The sequence below is a fragment of the Plectrocnemia conspersa genome, unplaced genomic scaffold, assembly GCF_051122295.1.
Source record: "Plectrocnemia conspersa isolate PC_06_02 unplaced genomic scaffold, ASM5112229v1 ptg000014l, whole genome shotgun sequence".
NCBI lineage: Eukaryota > Metazoa > Arthropoda > Insecta > Trichoptera > Polycentropodidae > Plectrocnemia > Plectrocnemia conspersa.
Window position 1 is genome coordinate 932,272 of NW_028277178.1, and position 25,533 is coordinate 957,804.

Below are 25,533 nucleotides of genomic sequence, written 5' to 3' on the forward strand. Positions count from 1 at the left end.
GTTTGATTTACTACTTGTTTCAAAATAGCAACAATTTAAAACATTTATAGAATTGTGACTTTTTTAAGAAAAAATTTAAATTAAAAAACGAGTTTTTAAACATTTTTTGGAAACGGGATAAGATGAAATTTGAGGACACGATAATGATATCGACATAAAATTGTTTCATAAATAGTTCTAATAAACATTTTGGCAAAGTACGTAAAACTTAATATGCTATCATGTTTCAAAATAATCGCTATTAAATAAAATAAAAAAACATTACAAAATTGTAAAATGTTTTTGAGAAAAAAGTAAATAAATAAAAAAAACGTTTAAAAATATTGATGGATTAAAGGCGCTCGTGAATTTTAATTAAATTTAATATATATATAGCTGACACGAAAATGATAACTGAATAATTCCAGTATTTTATCAGTCTTTGGATATTGTCATCATAACACATTACTGTAATGCATTAATTGAATTATATGTATGTAATTATCATAATATACACGTGTAACACATTAATCATGTCATTACGTTTTAACTAAAAATACGGAATAGTTAAATGATTAAAGCATCAATCAGTCGCTAGAACTACAGGATCATACAGTCGTATTAATCACAGAGAATGCTTATAACATTCTTGCTTTATAACATTCGTCTTTCTGAGACACATTTATGATATTTAAAGCAACATCAAAAAGACAAAAACGATTGTGTCATCAAAACGATCAAACCGATTATATTGTGTTTATAATATAATTTGCCCAATGGCTACTTTAAGTTCACACATTGTGTATAAGTATTTGTAATTAAATTCATAATAAACAGCCCTTAAACGAGTTTTTTAAAAAACTACAATTCTAGAGTTGGTCTTTTAAAATAAGTTTTTAAAAAAAACTAAAAAATTAGTATATACTAACTCACCCCACAATTTTTGCTATTTATGTATACAGTAGTTTAGAAGTAAATCACTTACCTGAAAAAATAAAAATAAAACATGTTAATTTGATAAGTTATCGAATACTTTTTACCTATTACCTTACTTTATTTTTTACTTTTTCATTTAATGTTTTTACTAATTATACTTAATAATATTAACTATTGTTCAGCGTTTGTTGTGCTGTCATCAACCCTTTTACTTTTGCGCTGTCGCCTGAAACACCTGACGTTCCAAAAGCTTTCAGCGCAGTACATACAATACTCTACAACATACACAAGATATACGGTGTATTAGTAGACATCTGACGCAATTTAAAATATTTAAATCTACGAAAGAAAGCGCATTTTTACTGTGGAAAACGTTAAACGTCGAATATTATCTATCAGTCGGCGGAATATTACTTTGCACACCGGCCGACTATTCTTTTAAATGTCATGAAAAATAATCTGTGTTTTTAAATATAAAATATAATCCATATGAGTATTATATTAATGCACGCGTTTTACTTTTCAAACACAATGTTTTTAAATTAAAAAGTTTGTTTTTGATATAGTATTGCATCACGGAGTATTTAAGTAATAAAAAGGATCATGTTGATACATTAAGATTAAGATGGCTGTATAACTAAAATGTCTATATTATGAATATTAGTGTCCAATCTTGGTCGGTTCAGTGTAGTTGTGATATTGGCTGAAGTATATGAAGAAATGCTTTAGTGCTGATTATATAAAATCTACAGAACGGTGATTGACAATGTTGAATCACAGACTTGATGATTTTATTATTTGTTTTTATGAGGTATGCATTGACATTTTAGTGCGTAAGTTTTTTTTTATTGCTTTTGAAACGTTTGATGGACGTTGAAATTAAGAATAAAGGGGCTAAAGCAAGTGATTTATATTTATGTAAAGTCCAACGTCACTACCATTTATTGATAGTCTGATTATTCTTGACAAATGAAAGCTATGACGTATTATTTTATATTTCCTAATAAATATATTATATATAAACGTAACATTAATTTAAATAAATCGGTATAATTTAGTTGCTTTGTTATTCTATGTGATGTGAATCCAGGGTTCGCCGTATATATGCACCGGCTCTATTATTTGTATTTGTCACCGACCTTTTTGGCTTTACTCGCGTTTTTATATAGAAGTGCTTTAAGACTGATATGTATCTTACACCGACGATAAACTTCTTTTAACATTCTGAGGGATACACATAAATCAATTTCTTGCGAAAAATTTCATCGCGACAATCATGGGTAGTCCCGACATATTCTACAGAAATTAATATATAAAGCGACTTTTAAAACAAAAAATAACAACAAAAGCGATTGTTTTAAATTTTGTTTCAAAAATATTTTCATAATACACGATTTTACTATAAACTTCTATTCAAAATTTAAGTATACAAATAAAATATATGTCAGGGCTGAATTTAATGCAAGTTCACTTTTGATTTGAGATTATACACGACAATTTTTAAAATCCCAGAACCATTCATTGCTTGTTTAAAAATTGAGTTTATCTCCAAAATTCAGTTATGCAATTTTATTTGTTTTTTAAGTTGTTTATAGAAGTTTATAATAATATTTTAGAAAATATTTTAGTCCCATCTTTTAGTCAGATAATGAGAGTTTATTGCATGCATTATATAATCGTCTTTATAATTTAAGAAGACTTTCAATTTTCCCATTTTTTTTTTCAAAGACAATTTTTAAGCGATACATTTCAACAAAAGTTTTTCTATTCAACATCACGATCTTTATGGTTTGAAAACCATTGTTTTTCTCAAGCAAATACAACCATATCTAGGACGTTTGCCTCGACGACAGGTGCGTTTAGCGAAACGTCTCCAGAAAGCAAAGATCTATGAAGCTCACCTGTGTAAACTGCACTTTAATTTCAAAGCAGCAAAGTAAGTGGGGCGTCATTACAGAACAAACATCGAGAGGCGGCCGCTTGGCAAAGAAGGCGGTGAATACCACCCATTCTTGCCACCAGGCAGCTTTAATTACGAAAAAAGCCAGGATGCATTTAATTAGAGCACCCGCAGCGATGGAAGCCTACGAACGTGTGTGGCCTCCACCCTTTATAGTATGCGCCAAATAATAAATTCAAAGCGCCTTCATTAATTGCGCTCTAAATTATATAGCAATTATTTTGAGACAATTAAGTTGATTACATTATATCTAGAATAAGAAAATCAAATATATATATAAACAATATACCACAAAAATACGATAAGTCTTATTCCACAGCATGTACAAGATATTATTACTGATAATTTCCAAGTACATTTTAGAATACAAATTTAATGATAAACACGCTATATTATGACAAGTCATGTACGGTGTAAAAATCTGTTAAGACCTCGTAACTTGATCAAAATTTCCAATTTTCCAAACGCCAATTTTCATTTAAAAAACCGTTTTCGTCCATTATTCCGGTTATTATGGTGCCATGAAGAGGGTTCAAGCTGCGGTCCCAATTTGCTATGTTATCAACGTCACCCCATTTACGTGACGCGGTTGCCGAGCGGTTAAATAAATTATCCTCGGATTAACATACGTGCTGTGTTAAAATTTAAACATTATCCTAGACATACATACTATACAGATAAAACTTTGTTTCAAAACCGTTCCATTGTTGTAAAATTTCAAGGATGCACAATAGATACAGCAGCAGTTAAAATAAAAACATTCCTAATAAAATAGCAGGAAAAAATGTATTTCTTGGATCGCTCTTAGTTTTTTTGCTCTTTTACTCATCGATGTCATACGCGCCCACAGACCTTAGGGTCTGAGTGTCTAATGAAACGTTATACGCGCGAATTATGTCAAGAAGGCCTATCCAGGGATGAAATGTTTAACTAGTAATCCGAACACGTATCTCATACTATTTTATTCTTTATCTTACTTGGAAAATTCGGTAAGAGCGTTTAGATTGTGCCTTTTTTATTTTGGCCAGTCGGTTATTTATTGTTGAGAGTAAAGTTGAAATGACCTAGCAAAAACGTTATACAACCCAAGGACTCAAACTACGTATACTATTTGCAAAGCGTTGCCAAAAGTATGTGAAAGCATCTTAATATTGGCCTTTTCAAATAGTGGTTGAGTTATTATGAATTTATTTTTATATTTATGGGAATTTTCCTATAAAAACTATATTTTATACTACATAAAAGTTGTTATGATAAAAACATACATATATATGTATTTAATAAATCAATTAAATGATTCCATCGTAAAAGCAAGGCTTTATATAGTAATAAGGCTTAAAAGACACAATGATGTATTGGGTACTGAATATTTTTGCTGACTGGCATTGCACATTGACCTGTTTAATGTCAGCTACGAGGAGCTGGTCCAGTCTATATTTGTATTATTAATGTATTATTTTTATTATATATTTCTGAAAGTCTAAAAGAATTAAATAATAATAATTATCGTGAAGATAAAAAAATTGCGAAGATCACATGTGCTTTAATGCGCTTTAAATCTAACAGCCGAAAGTCACCGAGCATTGTCGGGTTGTTGACACTGCCTTTCAGCAATTTTAAAATGTGCTTCATTTAGTATACGTTACGCTGAGAGTGCAATGTATTTTGAAAAACGCTCCTATTAAACAGGCACTAGGATATTAATACAAATATGACCCGTATTCCCTTTTGTAGAGATAAGATACACAGATCTAACAATAATGAATAAATCGTTTTACTCGATTTTCAGACAATGTATTTGAAGACATAATATTTGAGCTTATTTTGAATCTATATTTGAAGACGCCTTATTTGAGATTATTTTGAATCGCTGTGACACGCGCTCCGCATAACAAAGCTGAGCATCTTTAACGCCCAATCGCAAAATTTGTCAATGAACATAGCATATTTTCTATAAGAGGACAAAAATAAAAAAATATAAGTAGTTTTTCACTAAAACCAAGCAATGTAAATAATGCGATGAAATTATTCAATCCTATTATTGCACGAGGTAAGCAAAAATATAGATATTAAAAATACTTGAATAAAAAAATAGACCCACAGCGAACATTTCAAATAAAATTGACAATATGGGGTCTAATCATCCCCCTGTTCGCACTGGTAAGCAAATCAATAAACGTTTTACATAATTAAAACACTAAACTTTAATAAAAAAATAATACTGTTTATCTTTATATGTATATATCTATTCCATTAAGAGTGAATTAAATATATATTTCAACCCCCATCGCATAAAAAACGTTTATGTGTATACCTAGCGAGCTTTAAAGCTCAGCGAAGTAACAATAAAGTAATGCATTTTCTTCTTATATCTCTATGTTATCTTCATTTTATTACCTAAGTGTGTGAATTACCCAAGTTATATACATGAAAAAATATTATTATATAATATGAAAATTTGACTTTATCAGACACACCTATTATATATTTCTTAGATTAATAAAAACTTATATTAAGCTTTATTTTATACTTCGTTTATATCTATGAATGAAAAGAGATAAAACTATCATGCAGAGTTTATTAATTCTATAGTGTTTATGTCAAAGAAACTTTTATTGGACGTTACATTGTAACAAGATCGAGACACTTTGACAGTTTTATTAGAAATGCTGTGTAAAAATGTGAGTTTATATATTTTATTTTATGTAAAATATATTAAAAGGTTTTTTATTATCCTTAACATACAAAATAGTATTTATTTAAAACACCATATAATTATAAAGGTATTGTATTGTCTCATTGCAGATACAATTCATTATTATTAAATAAAGTATCTGATACAATATCCGCCGCATCGCAATGATAATTCACCGGTTTACGCCACAGCGTTCGCTACAAATGTTGTGCATAAGGTGTGTAAATATTTTTATTTATGGTATTGCGTTTTTAATATATAAGTAAAGTAGAAAACCATTAAAACCTCTAACCCTAAACAATGTATATTTTATGTCGACATCATCTGGCATGAATTATTCAACCGTTTGCAACATTCTTGCCGTGTGTTTATCCGTATATAAATAGAAAACTCGGACGCTTGTCCGATTGTAAATATAGAGTGGGAAATAAATTGTTAGAAACACAATAATGTTGTAGATGTGATGGAAAAAAATACCTACATATATTTCGGATAGCAATCAAACGATTTTAGGTCTCTGAAAATCGATCCGACTGTGGCGGAAGCAATTAAAGGAGCTTTACGATTCAAGCTTTATTTGCCTCAAAAGCCCAATGTTATTCCGTCGAATGTTCAATATTGAGAAATCGACTAGAAGATGTTCGAATTAAATACTGTGTGTAATATTTATGTTGTCAATATATTAATGTATAAGAAGTTAAGCTTATTAAATTGAAAATCTGCAATAAAAATATGTAATTTATCTAATGAAAAATTGATATTAAACTCTCAATAATGAGATTTGCGGTAAATGTTTATAAGTGATAAATGCAAGCCAAAATCTAGCTTCACTTTAAGAATGCGTTAAAGAGGATACCAGACGGGGGCAGATATTGCTCCAAAGGTCAAAAGCAGAGCTTGTAATGAATATTTATATTTTATTAATTTTAAAATAAATATACAAATTATATGTTTTATAGTTTCATGCTTTAAATAAATTGTATGTTTATACTTTTTATATAATATTGAGAGTAAATATCAATGATTTGATAAGACGTCCATGTATTATTTACATTGCTTACATTTAATGTTAAATAAGTGTTTTATTTATAAAACCAATTTAAAACAATCAACATACAATATTGGCATCAAATAAACAATGCTGCCTACTATATTGATAAAAGATTTGAAACAATAAACATTTAGAGTAATTATATAATTTATACGAACGTATATGCAAATAAAATATTCACTTTACTAAAACTGTTTTAATTTACTGATAAGACTTTAATAATATAAATTGTATTTAAAATAAATAAAATTTGCATCAAAACAAAATTATTTTTTACTTGATAATAAAAATATTCTCAAACATGTTTTTAATCGTGAGATAATAAACTAAGAATAACACCTTTAACCAAACACTGGAATACTGGAATCGAAATAAAATCAATATTTACACTAGAATTCAAAATCAGTTTATATAATTCCATGCTATTCTTATTTTCTACTTTTTATTATTATTATATAAAAAAAATATGTCTATAAATATATTTATAAATTTGTGCTATATTAAAGAATTAAATATATTTTTTCAATAATTCTACATTATTTTGATTTATAAGATTGTTCTTATTACTTTTTTAATCAATATATATTCATATAACTTAATTAAAAAAAAAAAAATTCTCAAAATTAAATATTGTTACTAATACAATAAATAGATAAAAATAATATATATTGATAGTAAATCTTTATAACATAATGAACTACTGTCTAATTTTATAAAATACAACAATAATATTTAGTTTGTCGTATTTTGCTTTATAAATAAATATTTAGCGGGTTATGTTTATTTTTGATAAGAATAATATGATTTTATTTAAAATATTTAAAATAATGTAGCTCGTTTTATAAATAAAATTATCACAAAAAAAAATATTTTATACAAAAAAATTATAAATTTTTATAATAATTACCAAACATTTTTTTTATTATATTAAGCAAATTTAATTTATATTTAATTATTAAATTTATAAATAAGTATAATAAATATTTATTTTATTAATATACATATTATTATTTTTCAAGATTTACTGTAGAAAATATATAAAATTAAACAGTAACACTATTATTAATTAATTAAGCCACCACCAACTATATATTATAATATGTATTTTAATAAAGTAAAAGTAATAATTATATCGGAACAATGAATTGGAAAATATAGATCGACTTTTTAACACGAGTTTTGGTGTAGCATATCTCGTGAGAATAGAAGGGTTGAAAGTAACTTCTGAAGCTTTAACTTGAAGCCATGAAACTTTTTTACTCCCTCTATAATACATAGTTATCTTTTGTGTAGTATAGAGATACGGTGCTCGTTGGGAGCAATGTTCGTATTAAAGACAAATTATAAATTAACTGGATAAATTTAATAGTGTTATAATTTAACCATTTATATATTTTGCTTAATATCATCCAGCATTTTATTATAAAATATTTTTTATTATGATAATCTTTTGGAATGCTTTGCAAGATTTCATTTTTACTAGTCTTGAATGCAAATAATTACATTTCACCCCTCTTTTTCTTCAAATAAGAGTAAATTCATATTCCCTTCACACCGCCCTTTTCCTTAATCCAGAGGTGAAATTTATCGCGCGATATTTTAAGCTCACAACGATATGAACAGTCGAGAATGAGTACAAAATTGCTTAATAAATATGTTCAAATATGAAAGTTTATTCAACGGGACACAGTATGGGTTAAGGAGAGGATTTGGAACAGAAATAACTCCCCTTAATTTATCCCATTATATCCGTGCAAAGAATTCGAAGAAAAAGTATAACACATCTGATTCATCAAGCTTATGATCGACTTTATTTAATCATTATAATAATTACACAATTTATTTTATTTTTACTATATTAAAAATGTATGGTTCATAATTAATTAAATATAAATTGTTACTAATATATTGCTATAAATAGTAATAATGTAAAAAAAATATTTATATTTTTTTTCAATAATGTGTTAATCGATTGTTATAATTATATATGTTCTTAATCATCTTTGTGACAAAAAAATAGCAAAATAAAAACAGAAACAACTACCATAAAAAATACATAATTATACATAAGATCTATTCATCATTACATTTTTTAATAAATAAGCTATTTTTTCTACTAATATCGACAAATCATTTTTTTACTACAAAAAATTTTAATTTCAATTTAGATTTTAAAAATCAATAACTTTTTAGTTTTATTTATAAAAAACTGTTTCTTAGAAAAGAAATAAGCAAAAACGATATTTATAAAATAAAGCTTCAATGAATAAGTATTACAAATTGGATGTATCATGAAACGTTATATCAAAACCGACTAATCGATAGTATTATCTTATTAATTAATGCTTTGATAATTTTGACAATAAACTGATTATTGTAATAACGCAATTACACTAGAGCTGTTATCTAATATGGGAGTTACGGTTTTTATTCATAAAAACCGTCGAGATAAAAATATATTTATAGCAAGAGTATTAATAAGTTAGGCTCGTTTGCGTCGTTGCTTTTTATTACTTGTTTTAAATTATTCCATTACAATAAAAATACATTAAGAAATTACGTGAATCTGAAGAAAAATAATTATCGATTCCAAGAAATGTTTTAAAATATGTTAATTGAAGGATCCTCTGTGTTTTTTATGTATAACTTTTATAAAATACAATGATAAATGCAGATGCAGAGTAAGGCAAGATTCAATAATATGTTTTTTTAATAAAACCATTATTATTATTGTTATTATTAAATATTGAGATGCCCTATTTTGCTGCAATCCCCTCTTTATGTATCGGCATTTCCTTCAAATTTCGAAACGAATCCTTTCAATAAAAGGAATGATATTTTATACATATTGTATACAGTGTTAAGATTTTCGAGGAGAAACATTTTCACCCTCAGCTATAAAAAATACAAAGGTACTCTTTCCGAGAGATGCGCACATCCGAGGGGGTGAAAAAATCTTAAAAAATACACGTATTTATTTTATAGATTTGTCCTTGCTAGGATCCTTTTATCGGGATTGGAGCGAGTGTGGAAAACTGTGACCTAAAATTCTAATTTTATTCGCGCAGCATCCACGCATGGCATACTCGATCATGGAATGCTATGGAAATGAGAGTGGTGAGGGTTTAATTGGGTCGTGAATAATATTGCTTTAAATATTCTAACCTTATCAATGGACAAATTGATTTATGAGAAAACTAGTCGAGAGATAAGGACTTGAGGACACATTTCCGCGTAATGTAATAAGAGCGAAAAGCAGCGGTGTGCTCCTAATATATATTGAAAAAGCATTCAACGGTGTGTGATATATGACGCTCGCTTACCTCATCCAAATTATTTACTTATATCGTAAATGTTAAGACTAGTTTATAAACAATAATAATAAATAAAATACTTTGGTTTTGTTTGTAATTTCTAGACTTATTATATCATATAATATCTAAAAGTCATTTAATAAATGATTCTGCATTAGTTTTTTTTAATAAAACTATTTGTATTGTACTTTCAATAAACTTTACAGGATCTTACTTATTTTTTTCATATTAGAACATTTATGAGTGACCGCAACAGACTTTCAAAAACTATAAATAATAACCACTGTTTATTACTACTAAATATTCATTATTGTATTTATATAATATATTGTACTATTTTGCTATTTAAGATATTTTGTGATCATCTAAAAACAACCATAATATATGTATTTATAGAAAGCCATCCGGGAAGCAAACGTATGCTTTATTAAAAGGTGTGTACATTAGAGTTGCGAAGTTTGACAAAACGGCCTAATTTGTCTGAATAAAATCTATTTTTATTTGTTAAAGCTGCTATGAGACAACATATAAAGGGTAGACGCTTTCCCTCGTGAATAGAATAAGGAGCTAAAAAATAGCAATATGCCTGAATAGCATTTAAAATTTAATTGCTTGATTTTTATTAATAGGAGCTAAAAATAATATTTTTTTTCAGTGAATAAATTTGCAATAAAAACCGTAGTAACTCGCTCCAATACAATTAAAAGCGTTAATTAAAGGTTTAAGCCTCCAGTTGAAAGTCTCGAACAATGGCAGAGTGTCATTTTGTTTTAAGTACTTTGAAATAACGAGTCGCTCTTTAATAATTCGCGCCAAGATTCCTCCTCTTTGTTCTCTATTAATTTTAACGAGTGATAATTACAGGAATTTCGAAACTCTATTTTGAATTTCAAGAAATCGATTAGCGATTTTACAAATGGACTACACGTAATTTTTAACAAAAAAGCTCACTGCTATAAAAGCGGCTACTTGAGAAAAATATAATAGTGGAAATCCTATATGGTCTAAATGCCATTAAAATATATATAGAACATAATAAATGAATTTTATTCAAAGTACGATTAAGCAACAGTAGTAACGAATTAAAATAGCGCAATTCAGACAATTGATAATTACAAATATTCGAAAAGATTATAAAAGCGCTTAGATCGTATACAATGTTCAGCCTTCAATTGTTCCCAATGTCTATTGAGAAAATCTGAAAGAAAATAAGAAAAATGGCATTGAACGGACGGACAATGAACAGAACGTCTTTAGGCGAATCTAATCTCGAATAAGATCATTTATTTGTTTTTATTTCAATTACCAATAATTTATACCCGATGAAACTATGTCTAGACCAGTGGCGAAATGTTACACGAATCAAATATATTTTCTGTTCTACTAAAATTTTGTTTGACATATTAAATTTGCGGGTGTCTGAGGTTTTGGCTCATCTATTTTATTTACGAACGGAGAGCAAAAGAAGGGACAATCAATCAAGTCGATTGAGGTTCATGACGTTGCCTTATCGAAAGACAAATCCACACGTATCGAAAATTTCAATCTAAAGTGATTTATGCATTGGATTTTCTACAAAACTAAAAGAGTCTTGTGTCGTTCCATACTATATGTTATAATATATTATAAAGACAATTATACTGTTGCGAATAAATTGGTACGAACAAAAAATAGCTTCCCTCTCGCTAAAAAGTTATTTCGCGGCGAAAAGCAACTTAGTATTTCTATTAGGACAAAACCACGGCACATTCCCGACCCGACTTTAAAATAAACATTCCCTTCGTTCACTTTCATAAAATAAAACTCTCCCTCGAAACAAGAACACTTTCTCGAGCCACTGCAGTCACTTATTTCTTCCTTGATTACTCCCCAAAGCCCCAGAATTCATTTTTGCCACTATCCAATTTAAGGCGAACCTTTTCCTCTATTATGAATGATCAAAAAGTTGGAGAACTTTTACAAGATTCTGTTTTTGTAATAAACTAATTATTTTATTTAAGAACTTGAATAATTTGTTACTTTAATGTTTATTTTATCGCAATATAAAGTTTTGGCCATTATAGAAAATTGTAGTATGTGTCTTTAAAATTATTTTAAATTATTCTTTTAAATTATATTGCATAAAAACTTCAAAATCAGCTTAGTTAATTAGCCGCCTGATCCACCATATTGGTTCAAAATCGTAATATAATATTTTCTTTAAAATCACGAAAATGGCAAAAAAAATCTTAAAAATACATAATATAGATTTTTGATGGAACGATAACTGCTGAAATTTATAAGCTATGCCATAAATTTTAAAATAGCATAGAAATTAGGAAGAAAATCAGAATTTTGGAGAAAAAATTTAAAGGGTCAAAAATGTGTTATATATTATATTTATTAACTAAATAAATATATTGGGTTTAAATATTCAAAAATTAAAATACTGCACTCAATTTTTAGGTGAAATTATTAAAAAATATTTTGATAGATATATTTCTAAAGAATATAATTTTTTGTGAAATCGACATAAAACTTATTTTTAAATTAGACCATGCGAATAACTCGAAAAAGTTCATTATCCGAACAAATTCGTAATCTTGTTTGAAAATGATAGCTATTCTAAAAATTAAAATTAAATTTTAACCTAGTATAAGAAACACTTAAAAAATTAAATAATCCACAATGTTTTAAAGTTTAAAAAAACAATCGTAATTTATTCAGAAAAAGTAAAGGAATAAAAATTATTCAACATTTCTAGTAATTTTTTTTTCTAAAAATTGAAAATATTTTTTTAAATAAAATAAAAAGGCAAATAAAAGTATTGTTTGATTATTGCAGTAGAAAAAAGTACCCAGGAAAATTATTTATTTCAATTAGTTTTTCGACTCTCTTTACCGAATCCAGATTTTCAAAAGACACTTTTTTGTATAATTAAAGGGTTAATTAAAAATGTAATAGTAAATATCTATTTCTAAATTCACAAAAATATGTCACATACGATGGTGGTAAAAACACATACGCAACAAATTAAGACTAAGTTATAAAATATTGCAGTATTCAAAAAGCCTCCGATTATCCATTGTTTTATTCACTAGCAGGTACTTTGTGGGAAACATCTGAATCTATCATGAATTATTGAACCAGTTGTGTCAGCAGTGAATATTATTTGCTACATGATTTTTTTTTAATATCCTGAATAGTCATGATAAAGTTATAATAAGATTTTTTAAATTCAAAGGTGCTGTGGCGACCACAAATATAGGCACATTTAAAAGGGCGATGGTCTTATTGTTAATGACCGTGACCAAAAACGTTCATTCATTAACAATAAGACAAACATCATGGCACATTCTTTAGACCACACACAACACGGGTCGTTAAAAGAATCCCTTTTGAGACAAAACGGTACGGACACAATCAATCACCATAATGCAAACCTTTTCCGAAGAATTCGAAAGTCTGGAGCTAAGCAAAAAAACTGACTTACGAAAACGCAACATCCGATTTTTCGTATTCTAAGAAGCCACTGCAGCGATTGGCTAGGAGATCGATGCACAATCGCGATTTGCCAGCTAGTGTGCATCCCCCTTAAGGATATAAGCCCGGACTCCAACAAGGAGAGGGCAGACGGTCCGAGATACGAGACGGCTGTGGCACCAGACAAGAGACGGCCCAGACAGTAGAGCCAGCGACGCAAACAACCAGAGAGCCAAGATCTACCAGCAGCCATCCGGAGAAACCAGCTACGCGCCCTCACCGACAGATTTGAATATCACACCTGACACTCGGCCACAGCCACAAGACCCCAGAGCATCATCTACGGCCACCTTCACCTTCATCGCGAGAAGCGTCACGCCGTTAATAGTCCATGTGTCACATGTAATTATAACTTAATAAACAATCTAATAGGATTCACCGAAGAGTCTCATAGGCCGCGAGGTCAACCACCCCTAGGGCTACGCTCCCTAAAGTGCAATTGATTTTTTTCTAACAAAAAACCCAACTTCAACTAACAATATCAAATACTAAATGGCTTTAGAAGTTAGTCTTTGTTGCAAATGCCATTGATTTTTTTGAATAAATTTAACTTAAAAAAATAAACAGTGCTCATATGTATCTAAAAATTACTTATTTTTTTAGCTTACTTTAATAGCTGAGTGGCCCACTGAGTCTAAAATATTTACGATTTTTTGCTTTACAAAATAAGTTTGCCTACTCTTGGTTAAATGCAATAACAATAATCATTCGGTGCTTTTATAGATGCTATTGTATTAGCAGCAGGAGATTTTGGTATGAGTGCAATAGTGCATAATCTCTACCTGTTAAAACACTAACAGTCACATAACGATTTTTATAAAAAATGTAGACGGAAATATACGGAACGAATTTAGTAATAAAATCATAGCAATTGATGCACACGTTCAAGAGAGTCGGAGCAGAAAACCTCCTACGTCTTGATCAAGCGTATATAAGACAATACATTTTAGCAAGAACTTTCGCGAAATTCATACAAAGTTCTTGTTCTGTGATTATCGACTTATAAAAAATATTGATTTCTATTAAGTCGATTCATAATCCAATAATATTATTGTCAGGTAAACAACATGTTTTAAAGTGTAGTGGGACATAATAACACTTTTATTATGTCCCACTACACTTTAGTGTCTTAAAGAGTCGTGATCGCGTCCCTGATTCTTAACCGTTGCGGCCAGAACATCAGCGATTGAGAACACTTCTATTGCATGAGCCATTCGCTTTTTAACAAGCACAAGAAAATTTTTAAAAACAGTTATAAGGAGCTGGAAAAAATATTGGGGATGGTGCTTATCTATTTTATATGCACGGAATATATTTTTTTTTATTTTTATTGTATGATTATTTCACAGTGACACATAATGAAAATCAAATATGTAATAAAAAAATATGAGTCCGATAACTTTTCGATCTGCTTTTATACTACACAATAATTTATTTCGAAACTAATTTCTGGTAATTAAACTCGATTGTTATATCGCGCAGATATGAAGAGTTCTGACCTCATTTTATCGCTAGAAGAGGCCAGGTGACCTCTGCTCTGAAATGAACCTCCAATTCGATCGGATTTAATTAGTTGGGTCTTAATAAAGCTAACGAAGCTACTTTATCAATTGCAGGTCTGAACCGGTATTAATTTCATATTGAATGGATTTATTATATCAATACCATAAATGCTTAAATATTGACGATAGATTTGAACACATAACCAATGGGTATTTTAAAATTACACTGTGTTCAGTTTATAGACTTAGAGATATACCCTACGCAATAAATATTAAGCTAAAACTTTATTTTCCGACTTATTTTCCATATTTAATATATTACGTTTGCAATATTATCGTATCTCACACATTAAACTTTTGCACAGTGACCTTTCATTCAAACTTGTCTGTTCGTTTGTGTATACATATACAAACATCCCAGTTTGACTAAAGATTGTTTATCTTTGAAAATCAAACATAACAAGAAAGAAGAGATTGATCAAAGTTACGTAACTAGGCAGTTCAAAAATTTCATCTATGTTATATGAAAAAATAGCTGCAAATCGTTCGACCCAATTCCCCGGTTGACGTTTTACACTCGTAACAACAAATCTTTAACACAATTTTCTATAACTATATTATAATAAATACATATACTGTTTGTATGAGTTTTAAAGAATAAAATTCAGCTTTATGTTTATCTCACTTTTGTATTTTTTTATATATGTAACAAATCTATGGGTTCAGTCTGTGTTTAGTTAGATTTAATCTGATTATCCATTAGTGAGAGTGGAACGTGTCCCTTGAATGCTTCGGGCTGAAAGATTAATGGAATGTGTGTCTAGAGATTTTCGACAGAGTTTCCGTTTAAATTTTAACTAAGAACTTTAAACTATGAAGCAGTGCATAGTTTGAATGTTACAGTTTGTTGCAAATTTAAATATTTTTAATTTATTATTGTAACGGATAAATAATGACTTCGAATTTCGTACAATTCTACCTCTACTACCTATACTTTCTTAAATATATATCGTTTAGGCTAATTTTAAAATAACCAAGACTTGCACAATAGCCACACAAATTTTTATAAATAAACCAATTCAGCATAAAACAAAAGCCTTTGCCTCAAATAATAAAATCTAGCAAATAAATATGCTTGAAATAATCGCAGAGCTTATTTCGGAGCGCTACGTTCGTGTTAATATACCACATGCTTCGGCGAGCTACGTTCGAACTCAATGGAGTGTTATGTTTTTTACTATAAATCAATAAACTTTTTAGTTGGTAAGCTACCATTGAAAACAATCGAAATGAACAGCTTTTTTTCGCTACTTTGCGTGATGGGATTTTCGCCTTTGGTGAACCCTAACGTAGACATTATTGGAAAACTTCCTATAGAAGTGGCTTCGATCATATTCAGGTGAATATTTTTTTTTGTAATTTTATTTTTATTTATTTTGTTGTAATTTATCTAATATATACTTTATCTTTTACAGAATGCTGGACGGACGCTCTTTGTATACTGCTTCTTTAATCAGCGACAAATGGTGCAGGATCATCAAAAGCGACAAGAAACTGAGGATCAAACTGAGACAACACACAAGGATTGCCAGAATGGACAAGATTAATCAAATGAGGCAGAATTCTACTAAATCTAATGATCGAACTGTGAAAAGCACTGACTTTGGAGGTAGAAGTTTTAATTTAACACAAAAACATAAACCTGATAATTGTACTGTAACAAGATCTAACAAAAGACAAAGAATTTTTAAAATTACTTGAATCAAATTGTTGACAATTTTGTATATATTTATAGAATAAACTATTGACTGAATTACATTGTTTTTACTCAAATTTTTAATTTAATAACCTATTCAATAATATATGAATTATCATAATTTGTAAGATTTCCTTCTGTGAGGTCTACATAAAAACAATAATATAGCTAAATAACAAAAGCTTAACTTATAGGTAAACTTCAGTTAAGGGTTAAATATATGAATCAATATTAATTAGAAATTATAACAAGAATACTTCTAGCTGCAGATATCAAAGGTAATAAAAACCCTTATTAAGATAATTCTGACGACACAATATTATACCAATTTAATAAATTGATAAAAAATTAAATAACCCTAAATAAATATTTAAAAAATCTCTAAGCTTCATAAGTACATAAAAAATTATATTCTTAAAATATGCAAATAAGTTTTTCTTTTATCGTTTATTTAATTCTACTAGTATTAAAAATACATTAGCTTTGCCAAATAACGGTAATTTATACTCATCTTTAAATATTTTTAATACAAAAATAATTTTCTTTTCTACACCTATAAAATTTCCATGAGTCTTTCTAATCACTCCGAGTAGCTTATAACTAATTGAATTTCTATTTAATTGTCTTTTAATCTAAGACAACTATCACAATATAAATAAATAGCAGAGCTTTCAAAAGTTTTCCAGTGTCATTCTTAGGTGAGCACACCATATATCTGCTAAACTTTTCTCTCGAAAATAATCAACCGGAATGTGGCAGTCAATGAATAAATTTTGCAACTTCAAAGGACAGTTTGAATGTATTTTTCCAGAGCACCTCCTTTAACCATTCGTTGCAACCAATACAACTTCATCTAACCGCAACCATGAATAATTGAAAGGAAAACAATTTGAAACTGTCTGCTACCAACCAATAAGCAATCTAGATATCTAGTATCTATACATATATGCGATCGGTCCCATATTGAATTCGTCTGACCCATTTGTGAAAGTCTTAATGATTTTTTTTGCGTCGTCAGTTTCTATCCCAGTAGTTTTCAACCGCCGATCCTCGAAAAGGTTATTGCCACTTAATACTTTATAGCCCTTGACGGTGAACTATCGCCAATGACCTTGTTTATAGTATGTTTTATGATATTGAGATAAATGACGCAGAGAAACCTTTAAAACTTGCAAGTCATTTGGTTCCGAAGCATAACGATCTTACAGATAAAACACTGTTTTTTAGGATGATTACTAATACTTCAATATTGAATTGCTTTTCAAATAGGTAAAATAAAAATATATATTATCACCATTTAAGCAAGAGAAATTTTGCAATTAAACTTTATACATTAATGACGTATTATTTTACTTTACTATATAAAAATAAGTTACGAATAATTCCAAAACTTTTAGATGAGATTGATAAATCAGTACAAAATTAAATTATCTTTGGTTCGTCATTTTAATCAACCTTTTATTCAAAAACTGTAGAGAATAAATCGGTAGGTCGTAGAGCTGTAAACCAAATTTAAAGTCATAAAAATCTATGCAAACACTTTGCTTTTAAATAAACATCATTAACACAACCAGTTACGACATACGTTATACAGACAAAAAAGTTTTTTTGTTAAAATTGCACACCACATAAAATAACAGAGCTTCCAAGTCTAAACACAGCATCAAAATCATTCTGGACAATCTTTAAACATGTTTTTTTTTTATAAAAATTCAATCCAACGATTAATTCACTTATCCATTATCATATTAATTACATTCAACTTTTTAATTTTGTATTGCATCTATCTATACGGACTTTGGATTATCTATTTGTAATTTTTATACTGAAAGGTAATATTGATATCAATTCTAAGATAATAATAGTTTACCAGAAAAATGATTGGGAACGCTTTAAAAATAGCATAGTAAGTTGTCTACAGATCGATAAAAATATAAATAAATAAACATGAAAAACATCATTCTTACCGAAGCATAATTAAATAACTAATCAAATTAAACTTTCTTTGTAAGCAATGGCTAAAAATACCGTAGTTCATTTTTATTTATAATTTATTGTGAATCTTCTGGTAATGAAAAGCGTTGGACCAATACGTTACACCTACACATTAGTCTGTAAATTAGCTACATATAATTTATTACAGCTTACAATGCACATATTAATTAAATTATTTATCTTTAAGATTAGGAAAATCATGAAACACCTTATGTGTGATGATCGATTTAAATTAAAAAAAAATTAAATAATTTCGATCTGTTAGACACAATAAAAATTAAAAACAATAGTCATAGTAATAGTAATAAGTCTTAAAGGTTTTAGTCACTTAATACACCACTGGTCTTAAATATATGTAATAATTGGCTAATGTGGTCGCTTAAACTCAAAAATCTAGATTTACTATTTAAATATTCATGAAAAGTAATTAAATCGCGCAAAAAAATTAAACATACATATATCAGCTTAAACATGGAAAGGTGAAAATGTTAGCTAAGACTTTTTTATTATATGTTCTTAAGAAAAACTATAATAATTTACAAACGCAGAATAAAAGTTTCTCGTGCAATTCAAAGAATCAATAATGAATTCAGCTTATAGAGAAATCTTCTCTCAAATAACAATTAGGCTCAAGGAATTTATAGATTAGATAACCTTTTTATAAAACATATACAAGTCATTTTTTAACTAGAATATTTAAAAGCTGCTCATCTTTAAATTACTCCCCCTCAATTTAAAATTAGAAAACCGAAAATTCTGACATATTTGCCATATAAAATGAGTAAAGTTCGCGCCTTTTACTTTAATGTATTTTTTATTACAAATTAAAATCTATAAGTATTTTTGGGCTGTTAAAAATAAGAGACATACCAATTGTATATGTAGCTCCATCGATCTGAAATGTAGCACTCTTGCACTTCTTGAACAGCTTTCCGCTTATCTCCTGCCTCATTTGACTAGTGTGAGTCGAAGGATGTCCAGGATAAGACACTTTCGGCTTGGTGTCCTGCTTTTTGAGCTCTTCTTTGAGAGCAGTGATGGTCTCATCTCCGTCGGACTCCTCTTCAGATATCGGTTCATCTGGAGACGTTTCAGTTTTATCATCTGAAGACTCGGTCTTCTCCCCATGTTCTTCAGTAGGAGAAATCATTTTGTTGCACTCTTCCATTATGATTAGTAATTATTGTGCATAGTTTCAAATTAAATCACTATCAACACTTTAATTATTAAAACACATATTTATGAAATCATGTTGATTACTGATACGCATTTCGATTTAATTTTTTTTAGTATGGTTGCCTTCTTAAATACGAATGAATCAATTTAAATATTTTTATAAAAAAAAATATAATCAGCAAAATTTCATAAATTATATTTATAATTATTATTATTTAGATAATTTTAAATTATATTAATTAGTCACATTTTTTATTTATTTATATTCGCACAAAACACCTGGCTGTTCATACAGCTTTCAAAGTTCACTGCTTCACAATTGAACAAAGCTCTATTGTTTCAAATGATAAATTACGTAAATTAAAAAAAATCACAATACATCATTAAACGATCTGACAAAGAACGCTTTTTCGGCAGATTTTTATTAACTGATATTATTATATACCATATATATTTTTTATTTGAACGAAAAATCCCACATAGAATATAAAGCTTTCTAATATTTTTTTATTATATGTGAAAATACATCTGAATGTATTTTTGACACACGTAAAAAGGCGTCGTTATCGAAAGCTCTGGTGAACAATATTCAACTGCTCTTTTACAATATACAGACTGACCGAAAATAAATCAGGCTTTATCATTAATTGTCCTTATAATATTTTTTTTCATGGTCTTCCTGTATTTGTTTATGACTAAAGCATAGAAAGAAATAAACAGGAACTTACATAAATACAGTGATATATATTTATAGATCTGGAATTTATGTAATGGGTATTTTACCGCTTAACCTAAATATGACAAATCCGAAAGCTACAATCGATCAATTCGCTTTTTTATTATATTTATAAATACAGATATTTTTGTAGTAACACTTTTATATTTATAGCGTGATTTTATTTCGGTTAAGACTATTAGTCCCATAAAATAGGTACAATAACAGTTAAATTGGATATTAACACGCCTACTAATTATACAGAACCATAGAAATTTTAATATATTGGGATGTATTATATATATATATATGTGAACCATAGAAACTTTAAGATACTTTTAATGTCCAAAACACTGGTGTGACATATGTTACGACTAATGGAATTAAACTTAACAAACAACTCATATTGATCACAAAACTCTAGAACAAGGTCAGATATTGAAGAACAAAAACTAATTAGAGGAATTAAAATAACACAATTTACTGACTTGATCGTTTTCAAAACATCAAGTATATTATTAAAATAGATTAGTTGTCGCATTGTTACTCATAATATGAATAACAAGTTACTCTTTGTATTAAAAATAACTACATAAATAAACATATGTTAAACATATGTATAAATATTATTATCAATAAAAATATAAAATTCATAAACATGCCTGTGTTCTTTTACGTTTATTAATATAATATTTGTTTATTTTATATAGACAGGTAAAGTATCATAGAACAGATTGTAACCAAAATTTCAATACATTATCATAACTAATGAAATAAGATATTAGATTATGAATATTTACGTAATAGAAACAATAAATTAAATCACCTAGGCATTTTTGCAAATTATAACTGTACCATTATATAATATATTCCGTAAAAAAATTGTAATATTTTGCCCTTGACATTTTTTTTCTGTATACATATAAAAAAAACAGATAAAAAACATAGATTGGATCGTAAATATTTCGCAGACGTTTCGATCATTAGCGCCCCTATCGTTTTCACGATGTAATATTAAATGAAATGCTATTCTAGGGATGCTTCAAATCAGAATCTTCAACAAGGACCCTCAAAGTTTGATTCGAGAGCCTTTGATGTATTATTAACAACTTGAGAAGTCCATACACGTATTTTAGATTTAGTACTTAAGGACTAAAATATACTTTAATCATTACAAATATACATAAAACATTTTAGGCTCTTTATATATTAATTTTAATATTGTAAAATATTTAATATTTAAAAAGAATTTATAATGATATGATTTATATACTAATTAAAATTAAATAATGTACAAAAATCTGTGCCACAAAATATAGGAATGGATTTTTTCTGATTAAATTATATTAATTGTAATGAAACACAGAGTTTGAAGACTACTGTGTCATTAGAAGCAGATCATCAAAATGAAATGAACCTTTAAGCTTTAAACGTGCGATATCAGATTTTCCGGTAAGACAAGTATATTAAATTCACTTGGCGTATCATAATATACTTTTCTTTAGCTCGCCGGTGGGCAAGCTTCAGTCTATTTTTGCTCTCTGATGAATAAATAAACATATGTCAGTATCTCTCTGGCGAGACTCGGTGCGAATCGCCTTTCGTCAAGTGATAATCGCATCTTTCCCAAAGTACTCCCATTTATTATGATTTTGACCTGAATGTATCAAGCGCAATACTGCACACCAAAGGTGATTTTCCGATAAAAAATATTATATTCTACGCTTCCGTTTTCACGCTCCGCTGGTTGAGGTCGAGCGGAGAAAATCTAAAGAGAATATACGTATAGTGAGAGTATAGTAGATATATGTATTATGTGAATTTATGTGTATATAAATAAAATATGAGGTTATCTATTCTTAGCTTAAAATTTATGGCTTTCCTTCTGTTTATGCCCTTAACATGCATCATTTATTAGTTGAAGAGCAGTGAAAATATAATTAGATAAAAAATTCACATTTTTAATCAGCAAATAAAATAATATAATATTTTTAAATATGACTATATTAAAATCATCGTAATGAATTTATCCCTCATTAATATATAAATAATGAAGTAAGGATATTATATATTTCATATATAATACTACTTTTGTGCAAAGGTAGATAAAGTGCCTCTAATGAATCTCCTGAGAATTCCGAGTAAAAATTTTGGCGAAACGAAAATTCATTTATAAAAAAATAATTATTATTATCTGCATTATTTTTTCACAACAATAAGAATATAACTACGTTAAAATCTAAACCGTTAAATAATTCAAAGGCACACTAAGCCACGACTGTGCTATTTGGTATTAAAAACAAATCTTTGAAACGCATTTTTTATACTAATTTTATGCAAAATCAAGTGCACCGAAGTTCATCACATAAGGATGCCGAAAGATATTTTTGGCAAATCTTCAAGATGAAAACTCAACGAAACGCAAAGAAAATTAAAAAAAAAAAAAATTTTATAAAAATATTTAACTACATTGTTTTCACAATTATTTGTATTTATGTTAATTGCTATTTAAATAACATCTGTTGTGCTAAATTATATGGTCTGATTTATATGCAAAACTAAGCTCTGGTTCTAATTATGTTTTTAATCATTTTTATATTTTGAATTTTTGTGTATTAAAACAAAAAACAGATTTATTACAAGCAGAAATTATTAATAATATTGACTGCATTTGACATCAATTACACAACAATATATTGTCATAATGATCAATTAGTCTTTAAATAAAATAAAAAATATTACAGAAAATTGAATCTGTCATTATTTTTTTAAATAAAATATATGTGCATATTAAAATAACAATTTTTATACACTTTTACTGTGCCCATATAATTAAAAATATTTTTAATTACAGTTATTTTTTATACTAATTTTATGCGAAAATAATTCAAATGTACCGAGGTTCATCCCATAAGAATGCCGAAAAATATTTTTGGCGAAACGTCGAGAGGAAAACTCAACGAAACGCAATGAAAAATTCAGAAAAAAATAGTTGCTATTAAATTGTTTAATTACATTGCTTTTCACGATTATTTATATTCATATTAAATATTATTTAAATGAAAATTATTGTTAAGAATTATATTGAAAAACACAGATTTACTACGAAAAGAAATTACTGATAATATTTACGTTTTTACTTGAAGAAAATAATACAACTAAATATTGTTATAAACGTCCATTAGGCTTTATAAAAAAATTACAGAAGTTTTTAATCTGTCATTATTTTGGAAAATTAAATATATTTAATATAAACATAATATTAAATTTTAATTATTATATAAAAGCAAAAAATATTTTGTGTGCCCCCTTACATGTATTAAATAAAAAATGGACAAAAAAAGGTTTTACGAAAAAATATTTTTCATGGCATTTTAATTAACTTAATTAAAGAATTTAACGAAAATGTTTTTTTTTTGCAAAAATAAAAATTTAGGTCTGAGGTTGTAAAAGTATTTCTTAAAAATTATTTTATTATATATATTTATTGTATATATATACAAGTAAAATAATTTAGAATCAAGTTTAAAAATCATTTAAAGTTCTTAAAGTATTATAGAGAGTGTTAAGTATTTAACTTATAAATATATCAATAGTTTTTGTTAACATATGCTTTTTTGCTATATTCGCGAATAATTTTTATTTTATAAAACATAAACTATATACATATAGTATTTAGCTGAAAAATATTTTTAAACAATATTTGGTTGCAAAAAATAGGTATTAATTTTTTATCCATAAAAATTTACACATTTTTTTATGCAACAAATAATAACTAGCTTAAAAATCGGAACGAATTATAAATACTACTTTTAATTACATAATTTTAGAATTTAAAGCATATATGATATTAAAATTACTTTAAACATAATAATACTTATTTTATAATTAAGCTTTCAAATTATTTTTTAATAACATTTGTTTTTTGTTAAGTATTTATTTATATTATATTGTTTCTATGATACATAAACTGTTTATGATGTTTTATTGATTTAACATATAACGTTAATTTTAAATATACTACTGGTTTTTTCGATACAATAATTTATTTTTATATATTATTCGATATATAGCAAAAATATTATGCGGTGATTTTTCTACTGATAAATATATAATTAAAAATTGCATTATAGCCAGGTGTTTTAAATATATTATTAAATATATAAAAGAGCAATGGGAAAACGGTTATTTAGAACACAATCATTAGAAATACATTATTTTTATCAAACCGACACAATTTCACTGATCACGCACAGCTTCAAAAAATACACACATTACGACCGGAAGTGCAGCGCAAAGTTATTTCACGTGACACGTAAACGTAGCCCGTAAACACGTAATACCGACCGGCTCCGACGGTGGTCAGATTTCGACTGAACGCGAACGCGGAATGGAATCCCCTGCCAAGTTTCCCGTGACAATTTTTATCCGCTTGATAATGTTTCTGCTATCTGAAAATACGACAGCGTTATCTATCTCACCGTTAAACACAATCGAAACCAACCATTGATTCATAGAACAATACTGATTAAATTAACATAAAAAAACGTTGAGGGTGCAACGACAAAGGCGAATTATGCAACTTTGAGCTTTGCGTTAACGTGATGATGTAACGTTGCGGTATGCGATTTTCTTCATTGTCATGAATGTTTGCTTTTAGACTATGATATAGTTTTATATATATATATATGTTGACATATCTCTCGAAATCTATACCGTAATGTAACTCTTAAAGTTTGTCCTACTGTCTCACTAAAAATTCGCGAATGAAACTTTCATTGAGCTTTTACAAAATATGATGATGCTAATTTATAGATAAATGCATTGTTTTCTTAAAATTATATTGTCTTGGTATAATATATTTAATCAATAATCTATTATTTTAACTAAAATAGTATATAATCGACGAAAAATAAGATTAATATTACTCAA

The 25,533-nt window shown here is 27.7% G+C and overlaps 1 protein-coding gene across 5 annotated transcripts in view; it reads right to left on the bottom strand.

Annotated features, from left to right (window-relative positions):
* Positions 1-24,958, bottom strand: part of Pde1c (Phosphodiesterase 1c) — a 228,950-nt gene extending 203,992 nt beyond the window's left edge. For all 5 annotated transcript variants that reach the window (XM_088203179.1, XM_088203178.1, XM_088203177.1 and 2 more), the window contains exons 1-2: positions 24,875-24,958; positions 19,581-19,927 (exon numbers count right to left, since the gene is read on the bottom strand). In XM_088203179.1, the coding sequence (XP_088059305.1) occupies positions 19,581-19,878 (298 nt within the window). In that variant the 5' untranslated portion in view covers positions 19,879-19,927; positions 24,875-24,958. The remainder of the gene's footprint in view (positions 1-19,580; positions 19,928-24,874) is intronic.
* Between the last annotated feature and the right edge of the window lie 575 nt (positions 24,959-25,533).